General features: G+C 39.8%; 2 protein-coding genes across 2 annotated transcripts; one reads left to right on the forward strand and one right to left on the reverse strand.

Moving 5' to 3' along the window:
• The first annotated feature begins 1,900 nt into the window (after positions 1 to 1,900).
• On the forward strand, positions 1,901 to 14,216 carry LOC121521489 (proteasome subunit alpha type-6). The gene is made up of 7 exons (XM_041805516.1): positions 1,901 to 2,079; positions 2,986 to 3,080; positions 9,996 to 10,077; positions 10,659 to 10,814; positions 10,940 to 11,118; positions 11,296 to 11,390; positions 14,009 to 14,216. Exons 1-7 carry the CDS (start codon positions 2,004 to 2,006, stop codon positions 14,064 to 14,066), a joined length of 741 nt encoding a protein of 246 aa, XP_041661450.1. The 5' UTR covers positions 1,901 to 2,003; the 3' UTR covers positions 14,067 to 14,216.
• A 4,375-nt stretch (positions 14,217 to 18,591) lies between these two features.
• LOC121521488 (NF-kappa-B inhibitor alpha-like) lies at positions 18,592 to 20,917 on the reverse strand. Its single transcript, XM_041805515.1, has 6 exons — positions 20,630 to 20,917; positions 20,004 to 20,109; positions 19,682 to 19,889; positions 19,480 to 19,568; positions 19,112 to 19,372; positions 18,592 to 19,001 (listed from the first exon to the last, which is right to left on the reverse strand). The coding sequence occupies exons 1-6, from the start codon at positions 20,860 to 20,862 to the stop codon at positions 18,972 to 18,974; spliced, it is 927 nt and encodes a 308-aa protein (XP_041661449.1). The 5' UTR covers positions 20,863 to 20,917; the 3' UTR covers positions 18,592 to 18,971.
• Positions 20,918 to 23,482: the final 2,565 nt, after the last annotated feature.

The raw sequence follows: 23,482 nt of genomic DNA on the forward strand, positions 1-23,482 counted from the left end.
CAGTGTTTTATGGAGTTTACTCCTCGGTAGCGGCTACGTCACGTTTTGTTGCTCTGATTGGCCTGTGAAGATGTGACAGACAGAACGTTCATCCAATCAGCCTCTGAGTTTTTTTCAAAGGCTCAGCCCTTTCCCAAACGCTGTCTATGAGAGTTTTTCCAGATGGATGTGTGAAACACGTGTCAGTGTAGTTTAACTGAAAGTAAGTCTTGGAAATGTGAAGAATTTGTGGGTGCATTTGTAAACCTGTGGGATTGCCAACTAGTTTCCCCATTTCATGAGTCATCGGTCATGAGGGTAGCTGCCGATGAAGGGATTAACTGTCATCCTGCAGACCACATTTTTGCCTTCTTGGAGACAAACTCTGCTCCTCCAGTGGCAGAGTTTGGGTTATCCCTTGTTGGCTTTTTCATGCAGTCATGATTGAACAGGAAAGCTTGAAAATACAAGCATGCTCGATTAAAGGACTAGGCTGAGCTCATGACTATTACAGATTTGTGTGAGCAGATGTTATCCAAGATGAAAGATTCTTAAAAATACGATATTTGAGATTGCTCCTTGGAACTACTAATGGCCAGACCTAATAGATAGCCATTTGTCAGAAAGACTTTTCTTGAGGTGCTATGGGAGGGTGGAGGTACAGTGACCCCTTATATTGTGCTAAGTGCTTGTCTCTTGTTAACTTGCAACACCGTGAGGTGGGACAAATAAATCGGGGAATGAATGTGACAGATAATCACAAAAATATAACATATTTTATTTTATCTTTAAAAACTTGTTTGGACCATTTTAAAGCATTTGTAGTCCACTAAAAGGGCCACGAAAATGACACCTGGAGCCTGATCTGGCCCTGGGCCTCCAAGTAAACATCCTAAATATAAACTCTTATGAGTAACATTCAGAAGAAAGCTCACCATCTGTTTAATGTATGTATCATTTATTTACTTATTTACTTATTCACTTATGTATTTTGAATAGGTAGGACAATGGAAATTGTAAAGATGTGTTTAAATTTAATAAAAACCCACACACACAACATGTATTTGTACACCAATTATACTGGCCTAACTCAAACACTAAAGCAGTGCTCCCCAAAGTGTGGGGCAGGGCCCACTGGTGGGCCCCAGAGGTACTTTAGGTGGGCTGTGACAAGTCTAACAATACCTAACAAACATGGAAATTTAAAGAATATTTCAACCACATTTTGAATTATCATAAAATACTTGATGACATGTTGGTATTTTAAGACTGAGAAGTTACAAAGCACAGCCAGGAGTTTTGAATCATGTCACCTTTTTCACTTTATCTTGTCGGATACCACCAGTGGCACAGTTTAACAAGTGTTGGATTAACTGGTGACAATTGCTGATTTTAAGAATTTATCCATGTCTTCTGTGATATTAATGGGATATTTTGCTGGGCTACAAAGTATGTTTACAGGGGTAAATGTTCGAAAAGAAAATGACTTTGTCAATGCCCAATTAAAATGTAGTAGATGGCAGTAGCTGTTTAATTGTGCTCTGAAACCCCTGCACACACTTTCTGAGTAATGTTAATGTATCTGAAAACAAAGCATTTTCATTGAACTTCCGTTTTTATGAAACAAAAATATGACATATTTGAGCTTCATGTTATGGTTGTAGAAGGGTTTTTTTTTTGTCGGCCCCAGAATATTGTCTGGATTTAAATTGGGCGGCAGCACAGGCTCCTGAAGTTTGGGAAAGGCTGCATTCAAGTGATACAATCTCTAGAGAAGCTGGTGGTAAAGTCAGGTGGAAATTTTTCTTCTAAATTTCCCCAGTTAGTTGAATTTACCTAAAAAGTACACCCAGTACACTGCTTCAAGGCGAATGTGTTATCACCATGGTAACAAAGCAGGCCGTTGACAGCGGAAGTAGTCCAGAGTCCGTTAGTTGAATTTCCGGGTAGACAATTTGTGCATGAAGTAAATTCAGCTTTCAAATTCATTTGAACGAACTTCACGGCCAACCTAAGCTCTTAAAATGTCCCGAGGCTCCAGTGCAGGGTTCGATCGACACATCACCATCTTCTCTCCAGAAGGAAGACTCTACCAAGTCGGTCAGTGAGAGGAAATAATCAGACAAAAGCCGGCTCACAGGCTAACTGTAGGCTAGCTAGCTAAATGCTCTGTCATGGTTGGCGAAGCTTGGCTTCTGTGTGACTGAAAGCTGCTACCTAAAGCGAAAGTAGTGGAATATAAAACCACGACGTCTGCGCTCGTGTTGCTAAAGTTGTAATTTTATGTCAACTTTACAGGGTTTAGAATTTATCAAGTATCGTGACTCAAAGTGGCTAGCTAGTTGGCTAGTTAGCAATGTTAGCTTTGCAGTAAAGCAAGCTGATTCATTGCTTAAAGAGTAAAACTTACAACGAGTCATATGTTGCAGTTTTGCAAAGTCTATGTTATGTGTTTTTATGCTGCAATTGTGTGCACAGTGATAATAAATCATCCTAATTTAAAAGCTGAACGAATTTGATCACTACAGCATACGTGGGATGAACTTAAAGGGACAATCCGCCAAAATAAAATCAACCACAATCATTGTTTTACTCAGTCAGCAATTCAGTATTAATCTTTGAGATTACACTGTTTAGGATGTACTTAGTACCTAACTTGATCAAATGTTAGGATGCTATTTACTCAACAAGAAACAATACACAAACCAGAAAGTTAAACAAATGTCAAAAGTACTAGGGAACCTTCATTGCCTTACAAGTAGCATTTGTTTGGATGAACTTAACAAACAGACATTTGTAGGTCCAGTAGGTCAGTGATGTCATATCAGCTGGCCTTTCAGCTGACACCTTTAAACAGTTAGCCACTTGTTTCAGTTTTCTTTCTGCGGGTTACGGATACTTCTCTGTGAACATAGTTCACTGAATGCTATGTTTGTTTAAGCTATTCCCTTACAGTCAAACGGACACAGACACTAAAAGACACCCTCTTGTCCTTCTTTTTTGCAGAGTATGCATTCAAGGCCATTAATCAAGGGGGACTAACATCAGTAGCAGTCAGGGGGAAGGACTGTGCGGTCGTTGTAACACAGAAAAAAGTACCGGTAAGTTGACATCAGAGTGAGATCCAACCACTGCAGGGTCTAGAGCTCCACTTTTAGTCTACTTTTGTACTGGTGCACTGAATCACAAAATAGCCCAGTGCAACATTGGTGCCCAAGTTTAAGTTGCACAGGATAACTGTGTTGCCAAGTAGAAAATGCTGTGACACGTAAACAACCATCACAAGGTTTGCACACAAGCACAAAGCAATGTTCCACCTACCAGCTGTTATGTTTGAACAGAAAACATCCAGCCTGCTCTGTTAAGTCCTGAATGATAATGGAAAAAATGACATGAGGATAGATCTGCTTTCTGCAATATATATTTTGTGATCATTTGTAAATTAAAAAGGAAAATAATCCAGATAATTAATTTCGATTATGTACATTTACTATATTTAGATAAACAATTATATATTTGATATTACCCTGTACACTTCTCTGACAGGGTTTCTGACACACAGACACACAGAAGGAGAGGGAAAGCGAGAGCATAAACTTTTCATATAAACTTCCCAATGTGTTCCTTGAATGTCATCAGCCATTTATTGAGCATCTGCCTGGAGCATCATAACCTGACAGACCAGATAGACTGTTTTATATACCCACTGCATGGATATATTTCACATTCACCTGGGATCCTCCCATACAAAGTGTTTGTGAAGGGCAAGACATTTCAAAAAATCATCTCAGAAGATGATTGGATAAACATTCTGTCTTTCATATTCATTATGGCCCAATCACAAAGACAAGACAAAGTGAGGTAGTCAGCATGTGCAGCTGCGGTACTAACCTGAGCTCTACATGCTGGCGCTGTCATGGTTTGTCGACAGTGGAGCTTGTTGGTGGATAAAACTCATGCCTAGGCTGGTCAGGAGAACTGCAACAACATCTTCCCCACCAAGTGAAGCTTTCAGTGCAGTTCTTTGCTCTTTATTTAATAAAGAATTGTTGCCAAGCTCTGATAAAACCGCTACTATACGATAGCTACATCAGAGCTAAACGCTACACCAGCAGCAGCCATTGTGCGTCCAGTTCAACTAAACCCTGTCTGTTACTACTGCCTTGTTATCCTTAAATGAAGCTGATTGGTCAGGTTCATTTTCAGACCTGGCACAGGTATTTCAGATTGAAACATTGTAAGATGGATCTGTCTGATAACAGACATGGAATCTGGCCAATCCATCAGCTTTGCAAGGTTATGAGCATCACTCTGGTGTGCCTGTGACAGCAGCAGTGTCATTTGTAGCCTGAATGAAGCAGGAGACACACAGACTCTGCCTGTTGAGTGTTTGGTTGTCTGACTGCTGATGGTGGTTTCAGGCAGATTTAAATGCAGGTTAGTCACTTAAATGGGAAAACTTGTGGTTCTGGTTTATAGTCGACCACACAAAAGCAGCAGCTTAACATGCTTCAGGTCACATGACTGATGTTGCTTGTTTGCAATGTGGCTATTGTGCATGCACATAGCCATCATGGTTAAAAATTATATATCATTTAGCCCTTCTTGCTAAATTGTTCTGTTTGTTACAAGCTGTATAAAAAGTTCAATTATTTTGTTTGTCAGACTAAAACTGGACTGTTAGAATGCATGTTAACATGTTAGCCCTACTGAAATCCTATTAAATCACTTCTCAAAGTCATACTGAATATAATGTAAATATATATTGTGCTCGGAGATTAATTTATTCCTGCATGCATACACCTCAACTGGCACCAAATTATGGACTAGGAGTTCTGTGCACACTCCACAGCCTCTTCTTGACCCAGACCTGGATGAGCATAATTGAGTGTCAGAAGTTGCATTGTTGTCTACCTTTTAATATCACTTTAAGTTTTAGGGAAAGTGTGGTTTTCATTTGAGCCAGAAGTGTATCACAGGTTATGTACAAAATAAGTTTTTACCACTCAACATTCAACCAGTTACAAACAACATAGCTTGCAAACTTGTTAGCAACTTTAACAGGAAAAAGGTCCACAGTTACTAGCAGAAATAGAACATATCACCACCCACAGTATCAGTGAATTAGTTCTCCCCTGGTGCTGGTATAAGGGGACAAAGAAAGTAGTCCTGTTAAAATTGGCCAATTAAGCTATAATTGTAGCCCAATTTAACTGTGCATGTAAATGAACTGACTGGATTAGAGTTGGAAAGATTTGTCACACCATTTTACCTTAATGACTTGTACACAGACTGCATGCCATAACATGAGCCCAACCATCCTGTTTTGAACAAGCTGTGTCAAGTGGCTACTGTGATCATTATGCTCCAGGGCCTTGGCTCTCAACTGGAGGGTTAGGACCCAAAAGGAGGTCATGAGGTCATTTTCAGTGGGTCATGGACATGTGCCTAGCAAAAAAATCTGGCATAAAATCTATAATGTGTGTATTTTTATGACTTAGGGCTGGGCTATTATGGCAAAAATCACATTTAATTGAACTTTTTACCCCGATTATGGTTAATGAACGATTATTCCACCCCCAACCTCTTACTATGTTTGTGCTGAAAATACTTGTATAATTTTAAAACAAATAATTAAAAGGAGCATGCACAGATTTAGTTTATAGTTATTTATTGAAACAACTGAAATCAAAACACACATCAGCTGGAATGAAAATCTTGTTTGTAAAAACTCAAATTTTCCCCAAAAAGTTTAAAATAAACAACTTGTATTTCTTGCTAACAAAATAAATTATTTGTGTACTGTTGTATAAAAAGTAAAGAAATAACTTTTCTGCTCACATTGCACAGTCAGTTCCTTGTTAGGGTTTTAGTGGACTTGATGGGATGGTGTCACATGACTAGTACTTCTTGTTCTCTTGGGTTTACAGCAGGCTATATGCTTTGCAACACCTGGCTACCTATCAGGTGACAACACAGCCAGTATTTTATTTTCAAGGGGGTGGTATATTAGTAGAGAGAGAATTACAAAGGAAAATAATTGACACAGCGGGTTTATGTCAGTTAGAGACTCTAAATGTCAGTTTTGATTATTTTTCAATTAATTGCCCAGTTCTACTATCACTCCATCTCTTTGTTATATCATGTCTTTGGTTTGAATCTAGGTCCAAACTGCCCATCTCTTCATGAAAAATGTGCTTCCAATTGAAGGAATTTGGGTCACTTTTGTTGTCAAGGAGGTGGTCTTGACCCTAAACCAGTTGAGAACAACTACTCTAGGGATGCACAATATTATTGGCACTATACAAGCATTGGCAGATATTAGCTAAAAAATAATTATCATATTGGCAGATATTAACATTTCTGTCCATTTACAACTAAGGATGCACATGATTATCAATATCAGCAGATATTGGCTAAAAAAGGTAATTATCGGTATCTGCAGCCAGATATGAACATTTCTGCTGATGTTTACAACCAAAGTCTGCCTATATCAGCTGTAAATACTGGCCATAAGAACAAATAAGTTGGTAGAGTTTTAGGCTGGGCCAACAGACCTACATCAACTCAAGTCTTTTTCTTTATTCATCCTCATTCATAACTCTTTTAAGTATGTTGTAACTGCTAAAAAAAATTTAATTTGTTCATTCTAAATCTTTAAATTGTATGCCTTAAAAACTGAAGTTTTTGGTCTGAACTACATTGAAATATTGGCTAATATCAGCAAAAATCTAGTAGTGTTCTCATCCTTATTATAACCAGGCCAGACATGTTTGGCACCCAGTAAGCAGCTGGTAATGTCCAATTTCGAACTAATAAAGATCAATTTGATGAAAAATATGCACTTTTTATTCATAGTATCCCTTTTACATTCGGCAACATGACAAAAGCACATCAAAAAGTGCAGAAAAACAGAACAACAGAGCTGTATTTGAACATAACTGAGGTAGTAGAAATGTTTTTTCACTTGAATAAAAATTTAATAAATACAATGAAGAAACAAAATGAAATTTTGTAAATAATTATTTACCCAAGCATATCTTAAAGTGCATAAAAACTAAATTTGCACAGTTGTAGCTACAGTTGTTTTATACTTGGTATCTTGGTGCTACTTCTGTTGGCATCGCTAGCCACCCTTCAAAACACTGCAGTGCATTGTAGGTAGACTGTTGCGAGGCTACGTGGTGTGTTGCATTCATTTTCTTAAATACTGTGGGAATTTATGAAAACTTGCAAAACAGGCTGCCCTCTGCATTTCTGGCATGACAACAGGCTGGGCCTCTTGGGGGTTGGTTCTGGGCCGCATGTGGCCCCCAGGCCACTAATTGAATAGGCCTGATGTATGGGCAGTAAATACCAACCCATATAGGTTTCAATTATCAACCACATGCAGATACATTTGTGGAGTTTTAGGTCGTTTTCACACCTGATAGTCCGGGAGACTCGGTCCGTTTTGGAACAGAAATTGCATCATTGTTGCACTTTCCTTTGGTTTGGTTCGCATTCACACTGCTCTCTTTGTTCAAGCAGACCAAACCCTCTGAACACCTCCAACCTCTGCCCACTAGGGGCGCTGTCGCAATGAACAAACGGCGACCAAGAAGAAAAGAAGGCATAGAGGAAGACAAACTCCTTCCACCGGTCTTTTCTTCACATAAACAATGAAAAAACACAGAATTTACGCTGTCTTGGGGTTTCTGCTCTTGCACCGGGGCATAAGGAGCAGCCAGCGAGACAGTGAGCCGTCCAACATGTTGTTCTTTACACCAGACGAATAAATAAGCACGGACTACGACATGTTGCCATGGATACACAGACGCTAAGCAAGGTGCCAACATGTATTTGAGCGTATTAAATCACATATAAATCCATATATATTATTGCACTTTATGCCTCTTCCTGCTGTTGGTTCACAAGTTGGTCCGCTTTGCTTTCACACCTCTAATGAACTGCACCAGGGTTCGTTTGGAAGAAGACTGAGACCCCCTGTTTCAAGCGGACCAGAGTCCACTTGTTTGGTCCACACCAGAGTTCGTGAGCTTTCACACGACTCGAAATGAACTGGACTATCCGGGGAAACAGACCAGAGTTCGTTTAAAGGGGACCAAACAGCTCTGGTGTGAATGCGCCCTAAGGCAGAACCTGCAGACCTACATCAGATGAAGTCTTTATCTTTGTTTATTCTCTTTATTTAAACTTCAAGTGTGTCTCAAAGACTGAAATTTTAGGTACATTTAGCCCCCCCCCACTCCTTCATGAAAGTGAGGGAGTAGGGGGTGGTAGAGCACCACGCCAGGCCGGGGGTGTGTGGTTGCCCACGACAGGGTACCACACCCTTAGCTCTGCCTCCCCCACCCTATTGCAAAGCTTGCTCTCTCTCTCTCTCTCTCTCTCTCTCCCTAATCTGTCTCATTTTCCCCTCCTTTTTTACTCTTAGTTATTGGTAATAATTGTTGCACTGTTATCATGAGTGGTGTTAAGTAAGGTAGTATCAGCATAGTCACTACCTGGAGCTTGCATGTATGGAGCCTGGGTCTGTTGAAGGTGGCATGCTGCTGAGGCTGTGTGGGCCATGTGGTAAGATAGGTAAGATGATGTCTCCGTGTTTGCATGGTAGGTGGTGAGAGCCGGCATGGAGGGGGGTGGCTCTGGGACACTGGAGATCACTGTTCAGCCCTCTGGAGGTGTCGTGGGACTAAAGCTGTGTTTCCATCAGGGGGTGCAGTTTGATTCAGTTCGGTTTGGAATGGTTTGGTACGCTAAACCCCAAAATACTTTGCGTTTCCAGAGACACCCCTGCTCTAACTTGGGTGGGCGGAGTTGTAGAAGGCATGCATGTGAAGTCACAGACAGCGCGAGTCTGCTGGTCCAGCCGCAGAGTTATAGAAAGGATGAGTGACAGAAATCAGTCAGGAATAAGCAGTAAACAGCCTTATATCAGCTGAAAGTGCTTTTAAAAAAAAAAAAAAAAAAAAGCAGCCCCTATTGTTGTGTGTGTAGCTCCACCTTTTTGGTGTGGATAGGTAAGATTGGCACCCCTACGGAAGGGTGCTGAAAAGTGGGACGGTACGGGTCGGTTTTTTGGGACCCTTTCCAACTTTTGCCCAATGGAAACACAAAAAAATGCGTGCTGTACCGCACCAAACTGAGCTGGACCACTTGGTGGAAACGACCTTTAACTGGATGAAACACTGACGAAGGAGGGTTCCCACTTGACAACCCCTGTGAGGTGCGGGTTTCTTACTACCCATCAGTCTGCACGGCTGACTTGTGGAGGCAAATAGTAATGAATTAGGGACTTCTTCAATGAGTGCTGATCCTCTTTATAGGGCACAAGTATCATGTGTTTCATTCAAAAAACTACATTTATATATGAAGTTGCGAGTATTGGAATAACAGATATCAGTAATAATCAAATATTGTGCATCCATAGTAAGGACGGGGGTTGTAGGTCTTACTTACTATATATCAGTATCAGCCAAAGTGAATTGTTAAATATCATCAAATCAGATATCCCTATCCCTATTATACTCGACTTATTACATTTGCATACAATGGGAAATCATTTTTTGATTGTCACTATGAAGGTTTTTTTGTTTGTTTTTGCTCTGTTTTGTTTTTTACATGTGGACTAACTATTGTCAGTGCAGCTCATCTTGATTTATTAACATTGTGGTTCCATAAGCAATTTACATATTGCTTTAAAAAACTGAAGTGGTTTAAAGTCCACAGTAAGATTTTATTTGTATACTTGGAGTAAACTAAAGTCAAAACTGTTGGTTAATTTATGTTTGTATGAAAAGCAAACATAAAAGGGGAGTTAGGCTACATGTTTGAATACTTAGTACCTCCTTTATTCATGCAATTATTAAATATAATCAGTCTGTATGGGAGCTGTCAATTAAAAGTGCCAAGTTAATCTTTTGAATGCAAAATAAAAAAATAATTAAAATCAAGTCAAGTTCAATTTGTCTTTTTACTTCTGTTAGTAATTAACCCTTTTCTTTCTGAAACAGGACAAGCTTTTGGATGCCTCCACAGTGACCCACCTTTTCAGAATAACAGATAATATTGGATGTGTAATGTCTGGGATGACAGGTAAGAGAAAGACTGTATCTTTGACATTAATATTTCAGTTATCAATTATCAGTTATCATAAACATGTTGAGGAACTATGTAGAAATATAGTTTTAAGAACAAATCCCTGTAGTTACACTATGTTTATTTGATGTTTCTGTTTTACTATGCTGCATACTTGGCAGCGTTTTCTTCCTATTTTTCTGTTCACTTTTTAAACTGGAAGCATTTATAAGCCATAAAGTTTCCACTTTTCTCTAAACTCTGGTGGTTTTGTAGCAGCACACAGTTATTTTCAGTACTGTGGAAAAGCACAGAGGGAAAACCAGACACTGCTTTTACTTTACTTGTAAAAAACAAAAAAGCAAAAGTGTATTTAGGAAAAATTGGAAAAAATGAAAGTGACGAGTCTCACAGACTCCAGTTTCACAGCGTTTTCTGTAGCTCACTGTTCCTCTTTCCTAACAGCTGTGATTTTTGTCTTGTGCGCAGCTTTCTGTGCTGTCATACTTGATATGCCAGGATGGCTGTGTGACACTTGCATGGTTTATTTGAATAAATGAACAAGTTTTCTCTTTTTCTCCTTGTCTGATATGTTCCAGCTGACAGCAGGTCCCAAGTGCAGCGAGCTCGCTACGAAGCAGCCAACTGGCAGTACAAGTACGGTTATGAGATCCCAGTGGACATGCTGTGTAAGAGAATCGCCGACATCTCACAAGTCTACACGCAGAACGCTGAGATGCGACCACTAGGCTGCTGTAAGTTAATTTATCCATCTGTTAAAATCCTAAAATGATTGGGGTTTATTTTATTTTTGACATACCTATGCATGTCCTGCAGTGAAGCCAGCAATCACTTGTGTCATTCTCTCTGACTCCTGCAGGTATGATCGTGATCGGCATAGATGAAGAGTTCGGACCCCAGGTGTACAAATGCGACCCTGCAGGCTACTACTGTGGGTTCAAGGCCACCGCTGCAGGAGTGAAGCAGACAGAAGCAACCAGCTTCTTGGAGAAGAAAGTGAAAAAGAAACTGGATTGGACCTTCGAACAAACTATTGAGGTAAAAAAGAATCGCATGTAGATGATTTCGGGTTGGGGAACATGAAAGTGAAAGTAACTGTACAGGTGGCTTCCAGCTTGTGTGGCTTATAACTGTGTAACATTATGCTGGAGTCCCATAAATCTTATTGTATGATAGAGAAAAATTATTATAAACACACTCTTGTCTTCCTTTCAGACGGCAATCTCTTGTCTTTCAACTGTTCTCTCCATCGACTTCAAGCCCTCTGAGCTGGAGGTGGGCGTGGTCACAACACAGGAGCCCAAGTTCAGGTAAAAGGCCATCAGCTCTTAATATCTTAATTAAAAAATCAAATTCTTATTTTGGTTCTGTTAGGTAGAAGCATGTGATGAAGAAGTTGCATGTCAGTTTATGACACTGAAGCTCATTCTTAATGTTAAAAGTTAGGGTTCAAGACTGCAGCTGCCCATTATTTTGATCATTTTTTGATCTGCTGCTTATTTTTCTGCATAAACAAAAATTATCTTGACTATTTAATGACTCTCAAACAATCACTGTGCCTTTTAGAAATGCTTTTAAATGTCAGGATGTCGCCAAACTGCTTCTTCAGGGATGTAGTTTCTAAAATTAATCCTTTATTCGAGATTTTCTAAACTGAACTGTTACCACATAAAACTTAGATTATAATGACTTTATGAATATATTAATAGAATGATCAAATGTCTCCCACACATACACCATATTTGTCATATACGTTGTAATACTTTCAGCTGCCTTTGCACACTGATCACTTTATTAGGCATACCTGTTCAACTGCTCATACATGCAAATTCCTAAATGGTAGAGATGCACCGATTGTAAAACTCAGGGCGCGTACTGATGTTTAAAATAACAATTTAGCCGATACAAATGTAGATTTTTCCTTTTATAAATTTATTAATTTGTTGTAACCTTCCCAAGCCAACATTTTCTTTCATGTCTGAGCAAAATACAGGTCAGTACACATTTTCCATGCCATGCTGCTACAATGCTCTTTAACTGGAATGTAAGCGACGACAACTGATAGCTTTGCAAGCATCTCATAGAATCAGTGCTGTTTAGCACATTTTAACATAAAAATGCAGAGATAGTTGTACAAAGGCTGTGTCAGCTTATAGTCCTATATGACTGTAGCATTAAGTGATGATATGCAGCACAGGAATATAGTTTTTAGGCTGCAATGAGGTTTAAAGGCTGGTGGTGCTAGCAATGCTAACATTGGCTGCATTCTGTAAACCAACTTCACACCAATTACCAACTGCTTCTTAAATAAACAGCTTGATACTGACTGTTTACTGCTCTGAACCTTAGACTAGTTAACTAAATGCGGTTTAATTCTGATGTGATTTGCGTAGGAACATCACTTTTTTGAACATGCCATGGTTGTTGTTGCCAGATGGGAGGGTTTTGGTGTTTCAGAAACTTCTTATTTACTGGGATTTCCATACACAACCATCTTAGGGTTTACAGAGAAAACACCATGTTGAAGGCATAGATCAGAGGACAGTGACCAAACTGGTTTGGGCTGATAGAAAGGCAACAATATCTCAAAAAGCACTCATTGCAACTCTGATGGTACAGCACATCAAACCTCAAAGCGGATCAGTGTTAATTTCACTGACTAAAAGTATGACTAAAAATGTTAGACAGCCTTTATTCCATGACAAAAACTAGACTAAGACTAACAAAAATAGATCTGTGATGACTTAAACTGACAAAAAGTAAGTTTCGTTTAGTTTTGATTTTAGTGTAGTTTTAGTCCATGACTAAAACTACACTAAAATGCAATGTAGTTTACATCAGACATTCAAAATCCATGACATTTCTCCACTGTGGGTAAATCTGTCAAAAAATACAATGCATCTAAAGCTATTCTGCCTCTCAGTTGTAGAAAGCAGGGACCCCGGGTTTGGCAGAGTGCATACAACACACTTCCATGATTTGGTACCAGATTTAGTCAAGAGAATAAATGCTTGAACTAAAAGTAAAGAGGAACATGTGAGGACTTTTTATGGACTAAAACTAGACTAAAATGTTTTTGAGTTTTTGTCAAGTAAAACTAGGCTAAAGCTAAAAAGGGTAGAAATGACTAAAATGTGACTAACGCTAAAAGACATTTCATCTAAAGACTTAAACTAAGACTAAAATTAAAAATAACTGCCAAAATTAACACTGATGCGGATGAGCTACAGCAGCAGAAGACTACATCAGGTGTCAATGTTGTCAGCTGAGAGCAGGAGACTGGGACTGCAGTTCACACAGACTCACCAGAATTAAACAACAGAAGAATGGAAAAACATTGCTTCTTGATTTCTGCTGCAGTTTTCAAATGTAGGGTCAGAATTTGGAGGAAACAACATCAAAGTCTGCCAGTCCTCCAGCAACCATGCCTGATGCTTGGTTTTTAACTTCAACAGACCTTCATGATCATTCCTTAAAGTAATGGTTGCTGCCATGCTACTGGCTGATTATTATTTTTGCATAAATGAGCAGTTGAGCAGGTATACCTAATAAAGTGATATGTCATATGTTTTAGGTTTTATTCCTTTTTATCTGTACAAGATTGTCATATGAGAGCAATAACCCAGCGGGAAATCTGCAGTTCCTCATTTCTGCCCATCTTAGTGCTGCAAGTTGTATCTGTATAATATCCAGATGACTGGTGACAGATAAATGTTCATGTTGAAGTCATCATTTAATTATTAGCTTCTTTTCTGTTTAGCAAAGAAAAGCACTGGATATTCAGAATTACTTGTTTTTAAGGATTTTTTGCCTTAAAGTAAACTTTAAAGATACCCTGTCATAAGCAGTCAGTCTACTCATGAGTCCATGCTGTTTTGTTAGTTTAATTTTGGATATCAGACTCATCACCCCCATCTGTTCTCTCCAGGATTTTGACAGAGACTGAAGTGGACACCCACCTGATGTCCCTGGCAGAGCGAGACTGAGCGAGCAGAGACGCGGTCACCTGTTGGAATAAGTTAGAGCATGATGGGATATGCAGTTCCCAGAAGGAGACTGATGTTATCTTTGTTTGCTGTACATTTACCCCACTGTTTCATTCAACAATAAAAAAAAAAGTTTTTGGAGTAAAATGACCCTCTGTCTCTGAAGGTTTCCTCACATGGAGCTGATAGTGAATGTTTAAAGTACACTAATCTGCATGTAAGCCTTTGCATGCAGGACCTGTTTTGTCAGCTGCGAATCATCTGGTGGTTGAATTTAGTAGCAGGGGGAACATGAGCGAGTGCAGAGCTCTACCTCTGAGCTTCCTGTTGTGGCTCTGAGTGCTCTGAAATCACATGACAGGCCAAGGTGCTGTGGAGAGGTAGTTTTACTACACAGTGATTGTAGACCAGATTTGACCTCATTTTCTGAACAGTTTGGCGCATCAAGAATGTCAGAAATAGACGAGTTCAACCCACCGGAAACATCCTACTACATGATTAGTTTCTCTTTGCAAAGGGGAAATTTGCTCCCCTCTGTTTCAGAATGGTTTTGAGAGACCTGACATCTGGCCTCAAGTATGTGTCAGGGGGAAACGATGGCAACATTTCTAGTCAGTGACTCTGACCATTTCAGGCTTTATGATCAGAAATAATGTGCCGTCACCAGTTCATCACTCGCTTTCTTCTACACCGTTTCCCATCAGTCACGTCCACCTTGCCCTCTTACATCTCCCTGGGTCTTTTCGCAGATAGCTCTAGAGAAGAAACCTAGCTGAAAAATGCTTTGTCAACCAAACGTAGAAATAATGTTCATAACTTTCTGTGTGGATGAACATTTAAAGCTTTGCTTTCTTGTATAACTCGCCATCAGTGTGAACAGCTCTGTCCTCAGAAAATCCCCCTGCTGTCCTGAGCAGATAAACAGCCCTGTTAATGTTTACAGCCTAGTAGCGGATTACAGGGAGATTCAGCGGTATACGCTGCTATTAAAGCTTATCACTCAGGGACACTTGTGAAGACTGATAAAGTGTTATAGCTGCAGGTTTATCCCGTACTGGTAATCTAGGTGGGGTGTGCTGGTTTTTTTCAGGGGATTCCTTCCCGCCACAGCCGGAATTTCAATACAATCCATGCCAAGCACATTTTAATCAACCAAAGAGCTGTGCACTGAAAATCTAGAAGAGACATTGAACAACAAAAGACAGAGACCTGTTTTAAAAGGGGAATAGCTGTTAAAAATGGGGTAAAGGAAAAATGAAAGAAACTCTTATTTTGAGCTATGCCAAATGTTTTTAACAAGATTGAAACACATTATTTGTAACTATAAAGTGGCATGCTTTAATTATCAAATATTGTATATTGCTAGTTAAAACATTATGAAAATGCATCAGTGGTCATCTGCCTTTTCAAATAAAAATCTCCTGATGTTAACAGAGAAAGTTTGATCTACCTGCCAAAACTCACTGCAAAGAAAAAATGTTTAGTATTTATACATTTCAATCAGGAAAGACTTGAACACGTTTATTTCACATATTTAAATGATGGAGAAATGTGCAATATTTTTGGCAATTAGTCTTCATCGTCATGACTTCATGCACTTGAAGGGGTAGGATACCCCCATGTAGTCTAGTCACTAGTAGAGACTGAGGTATGCAGTATGAGATGAGGAGAAGACCTGAGAAGATCTAGACTAGCTGCAGATGAACTGAATGGAGGTGGCTGGGGTGGAGGAAGTGTTGCAGCGTTCACACTGAAATGACAGGCTGACTGTGGAAGAGAGGATGACAGGTGAATGATGATTGATCAAACAAGGTTGTGACAGAATCAGATAAGCTGAGTACTTCAGAGATTGAACGCCCATAATCAGCTGCTCATCAGAGAAGATAGAATAGAAAAGGGAGAAATATGAATGCGTGGTGACTAATCAATGAGCAGAGACGGTCTTCCTGCATATATAATTTTACCTGCATTTAAGTTCGTGGACAGTTTTCAATATAATCAATTTTGATTTACAATATATACAATATTTTAATCAAAGGTTTACATGTATTGATGTTTTTATTTATTTCCGCTAGAATTAAATGAATTTAAAACTACACAAACTAAATACACAAGCAAAAGGGGTGAAGGAAAACCAGTTAGACTCAAATACACATGTAGTGTCAATGTCCCAAAAATCTTCTAGAAGATTGCAATCTACAGATTGTTGACATCCGATATACATTAGTTTATGTTTGAGCTAAGGTAACAGGCAACTGTTTTATAGTGGTAAAAAAAAAAGTTTTTAATGCAAAGATGACAGGTTGTCATGGTTCCAGCTGTGCAAATGAGAGGATTTGGCCCTCTTTATCCTATCTAAACTTTAATTAACTTATTACCTCCTCCAAGGAGGTTATGTGATCGGGTGGGTTTGTTTGTTTGTCAGATAGTTAGTTAGTTAGTTTGTTAGCAACATAACTCAAAAAGTTGTGGGTGGATTTTGATGAAATTTTCAGGAAATGTCAGAAATGGCATAAGGAAGAACTGATTAGATTTTTGGGAGTGATCCGGATCACTGTCTAGATCCAGGAATTTTTTGAAGGATTCTGTACTATTGGGAGATAGGGCTAATGGCGGAGGTCTGCGCTCTCCGAGTGCTTTTCTAGTTTCTGTAGATGGAGTCAAATAATTTTAAGGGCTATAGGAAGTATAGATGTTGCCCTGTTATTTATGTAAGACTTAGAGCATCACAACAAGGGGAACAAATAGTAAATGGACAGGAGCCTGTATAACACTTTTCTAGTTGTCCGACTATCAAAGTGCCTTTACACCGCAAATAACATACACCCATTCACACCACATTCACACACTGATCACAAGGCTTCTATGTACAGGGGCCATCAGTATTAACTAATCCCATTAAGGGGTGGTTTGACTATTGTGGAGGCTCCAAGCAAGAGCATTGTCTACTTTGCTCGAAGCAATCAAGCCACCGAGCGAAAATGTTCTGATATTTTGCATTTAATTTAATTTTACAAAGCCTCAGAACTTCACTCTTCCAGGAAAAAAATCCTAATATGTGCAAACAGAGTCTCCACATTTCCAAGTTTGACATCTCAAGGTGAGGAGTAACTTACAGAAATAATGCACACTAAAGGTGTATTATCAGCTCTTCTGCTGTAAATCGGGGTTTTGATTTATTTATACCATATAACCATAATCATTACCAATTTGATCTTTCTATACCAATCTACCTTGCTATAATTTGCATGTTTTAAAGACATGGTGGGGCTTTTTAGGGGCTTGAACCTCAGCACAGCAAGGCTGGGGTTCTTCCTAGGGACTTTTTGGACTATTAGAACTACTTTGGTGGTGATTTATTCAATTCTGCACTTTTGAACATCCTGATTATTCATTTTAATTACTTAAATAAATATTCATATATAGCTCATACCCTAATGCACACCTTTGCCTATACTTGGGGCCCCTTGGTGAGCCAGGTCTCTGGTATTTACCAGCTGTTGCCTTAGAGTAAAACCACCTATACCCTACCTGCATTCACACTCCACAGCAAGGAGAGCTGTTCGGAGTTAAGTGTTTGCCAAAGGAAGCATCAACATGTGACTGAACCCATGACCTTCTAGTTGTGAGATGACTGACTTTACCTACTGAGCCATGGCCGCCCTCACAAAATCCCTAGACCATGTGTTCCCTGAAGACTCAGTTGCACCCCATGAATAGAGGCTTTGGTCTCCTAAAGAGACATCCCAGATTCTGTATTTCCTGTTTTATCCATTGCCCTGTTGAAAAAGGCTAAAAGCACCAAAATGAATTTTAAAAAATTAAATGAAAAGAAATAGAGCAAATAATCAGGTTTGGAAAACTGGAATCCAGACCTTCCTCCAGTTGAAAAACAGTAAAAAAAATATGTTCAGACTAAACTGACTACTACAGTGAAGTCCTGCTGGACCTATTCTAACATAATCATATGTTGAAATAATTCCATTTAAGGGCATTTTTCTGCATTAAAACAGTCTGGACTTCACATGAAACACGGGGGCATTTTTGTAAATGATCAATGCACATCTTCCACTCATCAAATCCTGTTCTTCCTGGTCTGCTGTAAAATTCCCCGTCACTGTGATACAGACTAACCTCATTTCTCTGGCACTTTTTTCCCATCTTAAGATATTTCCTCACTACACTTCCTTGGTATTTCCACTGAACACTACTTCCTAGCTGCCTTTTAGCATTAGTACCAGTTCTCAGTGGAATAATGAAGTACAATATGTTCCTCTTCTGCCTTTAAGGGACTTTCAGTGCCGTGACTCAGAGACCCTGTGACCTCGCCCCGACAAGGAAATCCCAGACCGTTCCAAGTGGCAGAGTGTCATTTTTTTGTCTGAGTCTTTTTCACAAGTCTGGGTGATGACTGTGCGCCTCATCATTCTGGGTTTGTGAGAAATGAGGCTTGGAAAGGCCATAAGGAGTCATCAAATGAAAGGAAATTTCACTCTTGCTTAATGAAGAACCATACACAACTGTGTTTATATTCAATAAACTTATTTTTATTATCAACCTTTTTTGTTTATAGTGTTTAAATTCACACTTTTGTACAGGTACAAAAATAATATCTCTGTATTTACAGTATTTTACAGAAGTCAGATATTTACATATCAATAGACATTTTTCTACAGTTTACAGAACATAGAGGTCGTTGTCTTGCTGTGTTGTGGTTTTGAATCATTTCGTGATCCAGACTGGACTTGACCATGAGTTACGCCGTCTTCGTTCGTGATTGTGAGCCCAGGACCAGCTCTTTCGGCCTGGACGGGGGACGTGGACGGACGTGTCCCGGGGCTTTTTCTGGACAGCCCTATAGCAGCTTTACTGTCGTTAACACCACCAGAGGAGGGACAGTTCGGTTTATTTTCCAAATTTTATGTCGTCGTACAGCTGTGGGAAGAAAATAATGAAAAAGACATTAGTGACCCAAACTTTTAAGTGGTTATTTCTATGAAAGCTTAAGCCGACATGCGTATGGTGTGACTTTATGAGATACTGACCTCATCTTCTGAAACATCTCCGTCCTCCATATCGCTGTCTTCTGATTCACTTTCAGGCAGCGCCCGCAGCTCTTGTGGCGTCCTCTCGTACAGCTGGCAGCGGATCTCTTCGTTCTGGCGCCCGTAGGTGAGGTGGTACGGCGCAAAGCCGCCATAGTTTAAGCAGTTTACATTGGCGCCGAGTTCAAGGAGGCGACTGACCAGTGTGGGGTTCTGGAGATCGACGGCTAGATGGAGTGACGTTCTTCCACTGCACTGTTCCTATAATGCAAGAAACAGGAAAATGTTACATTAATACTGCGCTTATTCCTTCATATTCTAGTTTAAAGAGTTAAGGTAGCTTCCTTTTGAGTTTATCTGACACCTACCTGTGCATTAATGTCTGCACCAAGCCTCACAAGGCTCTCGACCAATGAAATGTAGCCGTTGATGGACGCCAAGTGGAGACAGTTCTGTCCTGTGAAGGGAAATCAAAAGAAAGTCAGTTAAACTAAGTTACTGAGCTGAATTAAGAAGAAACTGTTAGCATGAGAGCCTCTTTAGGGGATGCTTTTGTATAAAACTGCTTACCATTATAGTTAGGGAAGGACAGGATGGAGGTGAGGTGGTGTTTGCAGTTCTGGGTGATGACGCCGAAGCAGGCGAGCGAGCCCTTTTTACAGGCGATGTGGAGAGCAGTGTTCCCACTGTCGTCGGACAGCTGAGGGTCACAGCCGGCCTTCAGGAGCTTCTCCACCAGCTGAGGCTGCTCTGTGATCACTGCCAAGTGGAGGGCAGTCTGCAGAGGAAAGAAAATATGATAAATATTTAATTTATATATCAGCTAATTTTATCTTTTTGTATAAAGATGAAGGCATTTGTTTGTTTTGTTTATATTTGGATGCCATTTTACCTGTCTCTGGTGGTTCTGGACATTGAGGAAGGGGTGTTTGTAGGACATTTTAATCATCTGAAGGGCATGCTCTGTGGCTTCATGTATAATGGCCAAGTGAAGAAGCCTGTGGGTTGAAAAATACAGAGGTCAGTTAAATTTTGTTTCAGGGAGAAAAAAAACTACACACAGAGGAAACAGTTCCAGCCATATGAGAAAGAACAAAGCCTCAGCAGTGGAGCGTTTCGCAAGAATGGAGTTTTGTCGGGTTATTTCCACCAGTTGTGGCTTGACACATCTGATGCTTTATCAGTTCCTGGCAGCGAGCCAGGGACTTTCCTGAACTCACAGAGCGGACTTTAGCGCCGCCCAGACTGCGCTCTCAGCCAAAGTACACACGCACAAACACGCATGACGTGCGCACTCAGCTGCGCATACGCACACATACACAAACACTTTTAAAGGCCACTTGTTTTCCTGCAACTTTCCACAATTTAATGCCTATTCTGCAGTATTTTCAAACATCTTTTCAGTGCATTTGTGTGAGGTTTAGCTGCTGGTGCAAAAACTCCTTTTGGTTTTTACGCGGAAGCACTAAATTTGCAAGTGCGTAATTGCACAAAAATATGTCTAAAAAAGCAACTTACGTGTCACCATCTTCAGTCACTGCAGTCCTCCAAGGCTCGTATTCATGTGTGAGATCTTCACTCGCGTTCACCGTCATGTCTTCAAACTCGTTCGCCAGCTCGTCCTCCTTCAAGGAATCCAGGCCGGAATCAAAACGATCCTCTTGGCACGGCAGCATTTTCCCGTGTTTGGGCTCCATTCTGTCGAAGTTATAATCCATTTGGTTGTGGTGAGAAACTCTCTGCACGTCCATGTTACTATGCGATTGTCACAAGACACAGCTCCGTCTCTGTCCGAGGGTCAGGGAAGTGTGCTGCAGCAGAGGGAGGCGCGCGGGGTTTTGTGCGCTCGGCTGGGCGGAGCTTCGCTGGGGAATTCCACTTGACTTATCTTAGAATAAGCTTTAGGGAAATCACACAGTGCCGTGCTTTTGTGAGAAACCCCCCATCCTCAACATACTCAGAAAGAAAACTGGTAGTTTCCTATTAGACACCTATTTTCACCTGTGATGTAGGTTAAAGGACATGACTTTATTTCTTTTAATGAATGACACTGAATGTGCATGAATGAGAGAGAGACAGTCCCTAACAGGCTCCCCGAGAATTCCCTTCTGCACGGAGGGGAAATTATGTGTTTTAAGTGGGTAACCAAAGCAGATTTACATATTTTCCATTTATGCTCCAGTTTTGGTCTGAGTGGACAAATTTAAATTCATTCAAAAAGAGAAATCCAATTAACAGTCCTTGATTCACAGCAGCCCACATTACACCACAGATGACCACACTGAGTAATATTACAGCAGTTTTAACAGTGAAACTGTCATAACAATTTATCAGTTTATTATAATCCTGCTGGCAAGGTAGATTTTGCCATATCTCAACACTGGATAGTGTTTCAGACACATTTTATTCTCTAAAAAAGTGTTTATTTCAGTCATGCTGTTAATGAGAAGCTTTTGCAAAAACACCAAAAGAATCTCTGCTTGAGCTTGTGCAAATTCTGCATTTTAGTGTTATTATTTTATGCATGTCATTGTGTTTTACTGAAACATGCCAATCATATTTCTCTATTGTATCTAAAGTGGAAGGAAAAAGCAGGTTGTGTCCTATACATAAGACATATTTGCAAAGCAAAATTGGGATATTGAAAAATAGGCACGACACTGAGGTGAAACACATTTATATACATGCAGCTTTTGCATACGAAGGTTTTATACCTCATTCCCGAGGCCAGGGACTAGGGGTAGTTTTACTAATATGGAGGCCAAAGACAAAGACCAACATGAGGCCCTAAAAAAATCAAAACAAGTTGCATTTTATTAAATATATATGAATATTTTAAAGGCAGACAGCTATAGATCTTAAAAAAGCAAATCTTAAAAAAAATACCCAACATAGCCTTATGTCTCTTGGCCAGTTGTCACCTGTTAAAAATAGTCACTATTTTTGCAGTATCCATTCTTATGCCACAAATCTTATATTTATATTAATTGCATGCCATTTACGTCACAGTAGTCCACAAGTTCTTTGTTTCATGACGTTTTTGGGATCTACTTTTTTGATCAGGGCTGTCAGCATTAATGCATTTACCCTTAAACTCTAAGACGGCTCAGTGGATAAGTTAAAATTGCTCTTTAACTTGTGTTGTCAAACATTTACCTTTTGACTGTTCCCTTATTTTCTTTTCAATCCATAATAAGTTCCTTTTCCAGTGGTTAATCTTTGATGTTTGACAAAATGTACTTTAATGCAATTTGAATCAATCGTGAGCTCTTGTAGTCAAAATGCATCTCTTGATTATTGAAGGTAATCTTAGACCAGTGGTGTAGAGGGGCCTGCAAAAGTGGGTATACTCTTCATTTAACCCCCACATTTATTAAAGCGGTTTATCCAGCAAAGGATAACCTCCCCGTCTTTTAATCATGTAAGTGAAGGGATATAGCCTATTTAGTTCACCTAAAATGTGCCTTTAATATTTGCAAACTGTCACTTCACTTCTGCTGTTTGAGGCAGGAAGGATTGACAACCAGAGAGGAGCAGATTTTTTAAAAGATTTATTTCTTAAGAGTTTTGCCTTTATTGTAGAGATAGGACAGTAGAGGCAGAAACAGGGATGAGAGAGCGGGGAATGACATGCAGGGAAAGAGCCACAGGCCAGACTTGAACCAGGGCCGCCTGCGTACACGTGGCACGACCTATCACCAAGGCCAGTGGTTCTCAACTGGTGGGTCAGGACCCAAAAGTGGGTCACAAAGCTGATTCCAGAGGGTTGTAATCAGTGTCTAGGAAAAAGATGGTGGCAAAAAGTCTAAAAAGCACTTCAGTCCTAAGTGGATATGCATCCATTTATGCTATGTTATTTTTTTTATCATAATAATGGGTAAATGTAGATGTTTTCTCAATATTTCAACTAATTTGTTTCCTGCTCTTTCAAAAACAAGTCTGCTTCTCCTCCAGTTTTCAGTAGTACTCCTCCTGTTTCTCTTTGCAGTTATCCAACATCAGGAAAAAAACTTTTTACCAACCTGAAAGATGCTGGGCTTGTAAAAAATGCAAAATGCAAGCCACCACCTTGCTCCGCCTATGCAAAGCACTACACTACTGTACTCGTTCTAGTTTTTACTGCTTTTGCCTTTGCTTTGGGTATTGAGACTAAAAAATAAGTGGGCATACTCTGTAAACTTTACATATACCTTGCTCTACGCCTGCAACTTATATCTAATGCACACTTTCAATGATTGTATCTTAAGGCCCCTTGGAGTGAGAGACCCCTGGCAATTGCCAAACTTTTCATAATGTCAAAACGGCCTATGCCAGTGGCATCCTGTTTGTGGATTGTTTGTCTGTTGGGGTTCTTGTGATATCTCAAGAAAG

The sequence above is a fragment of the Cheilinus undulatus genome, linkage group 14 (assembly GCF_018320785.1).
Source record: "Cheilinus undulatus linkage group 14, ASM1832078v1, whole genome shotgun sequence".
In the NCBI taxonomy this organism is placed as follows: Eukaryota; Metazoa; Chordata; class Actinopteri; order Labriformes; family Labridae; genus Cheilinus; species Cheilinus undulatus.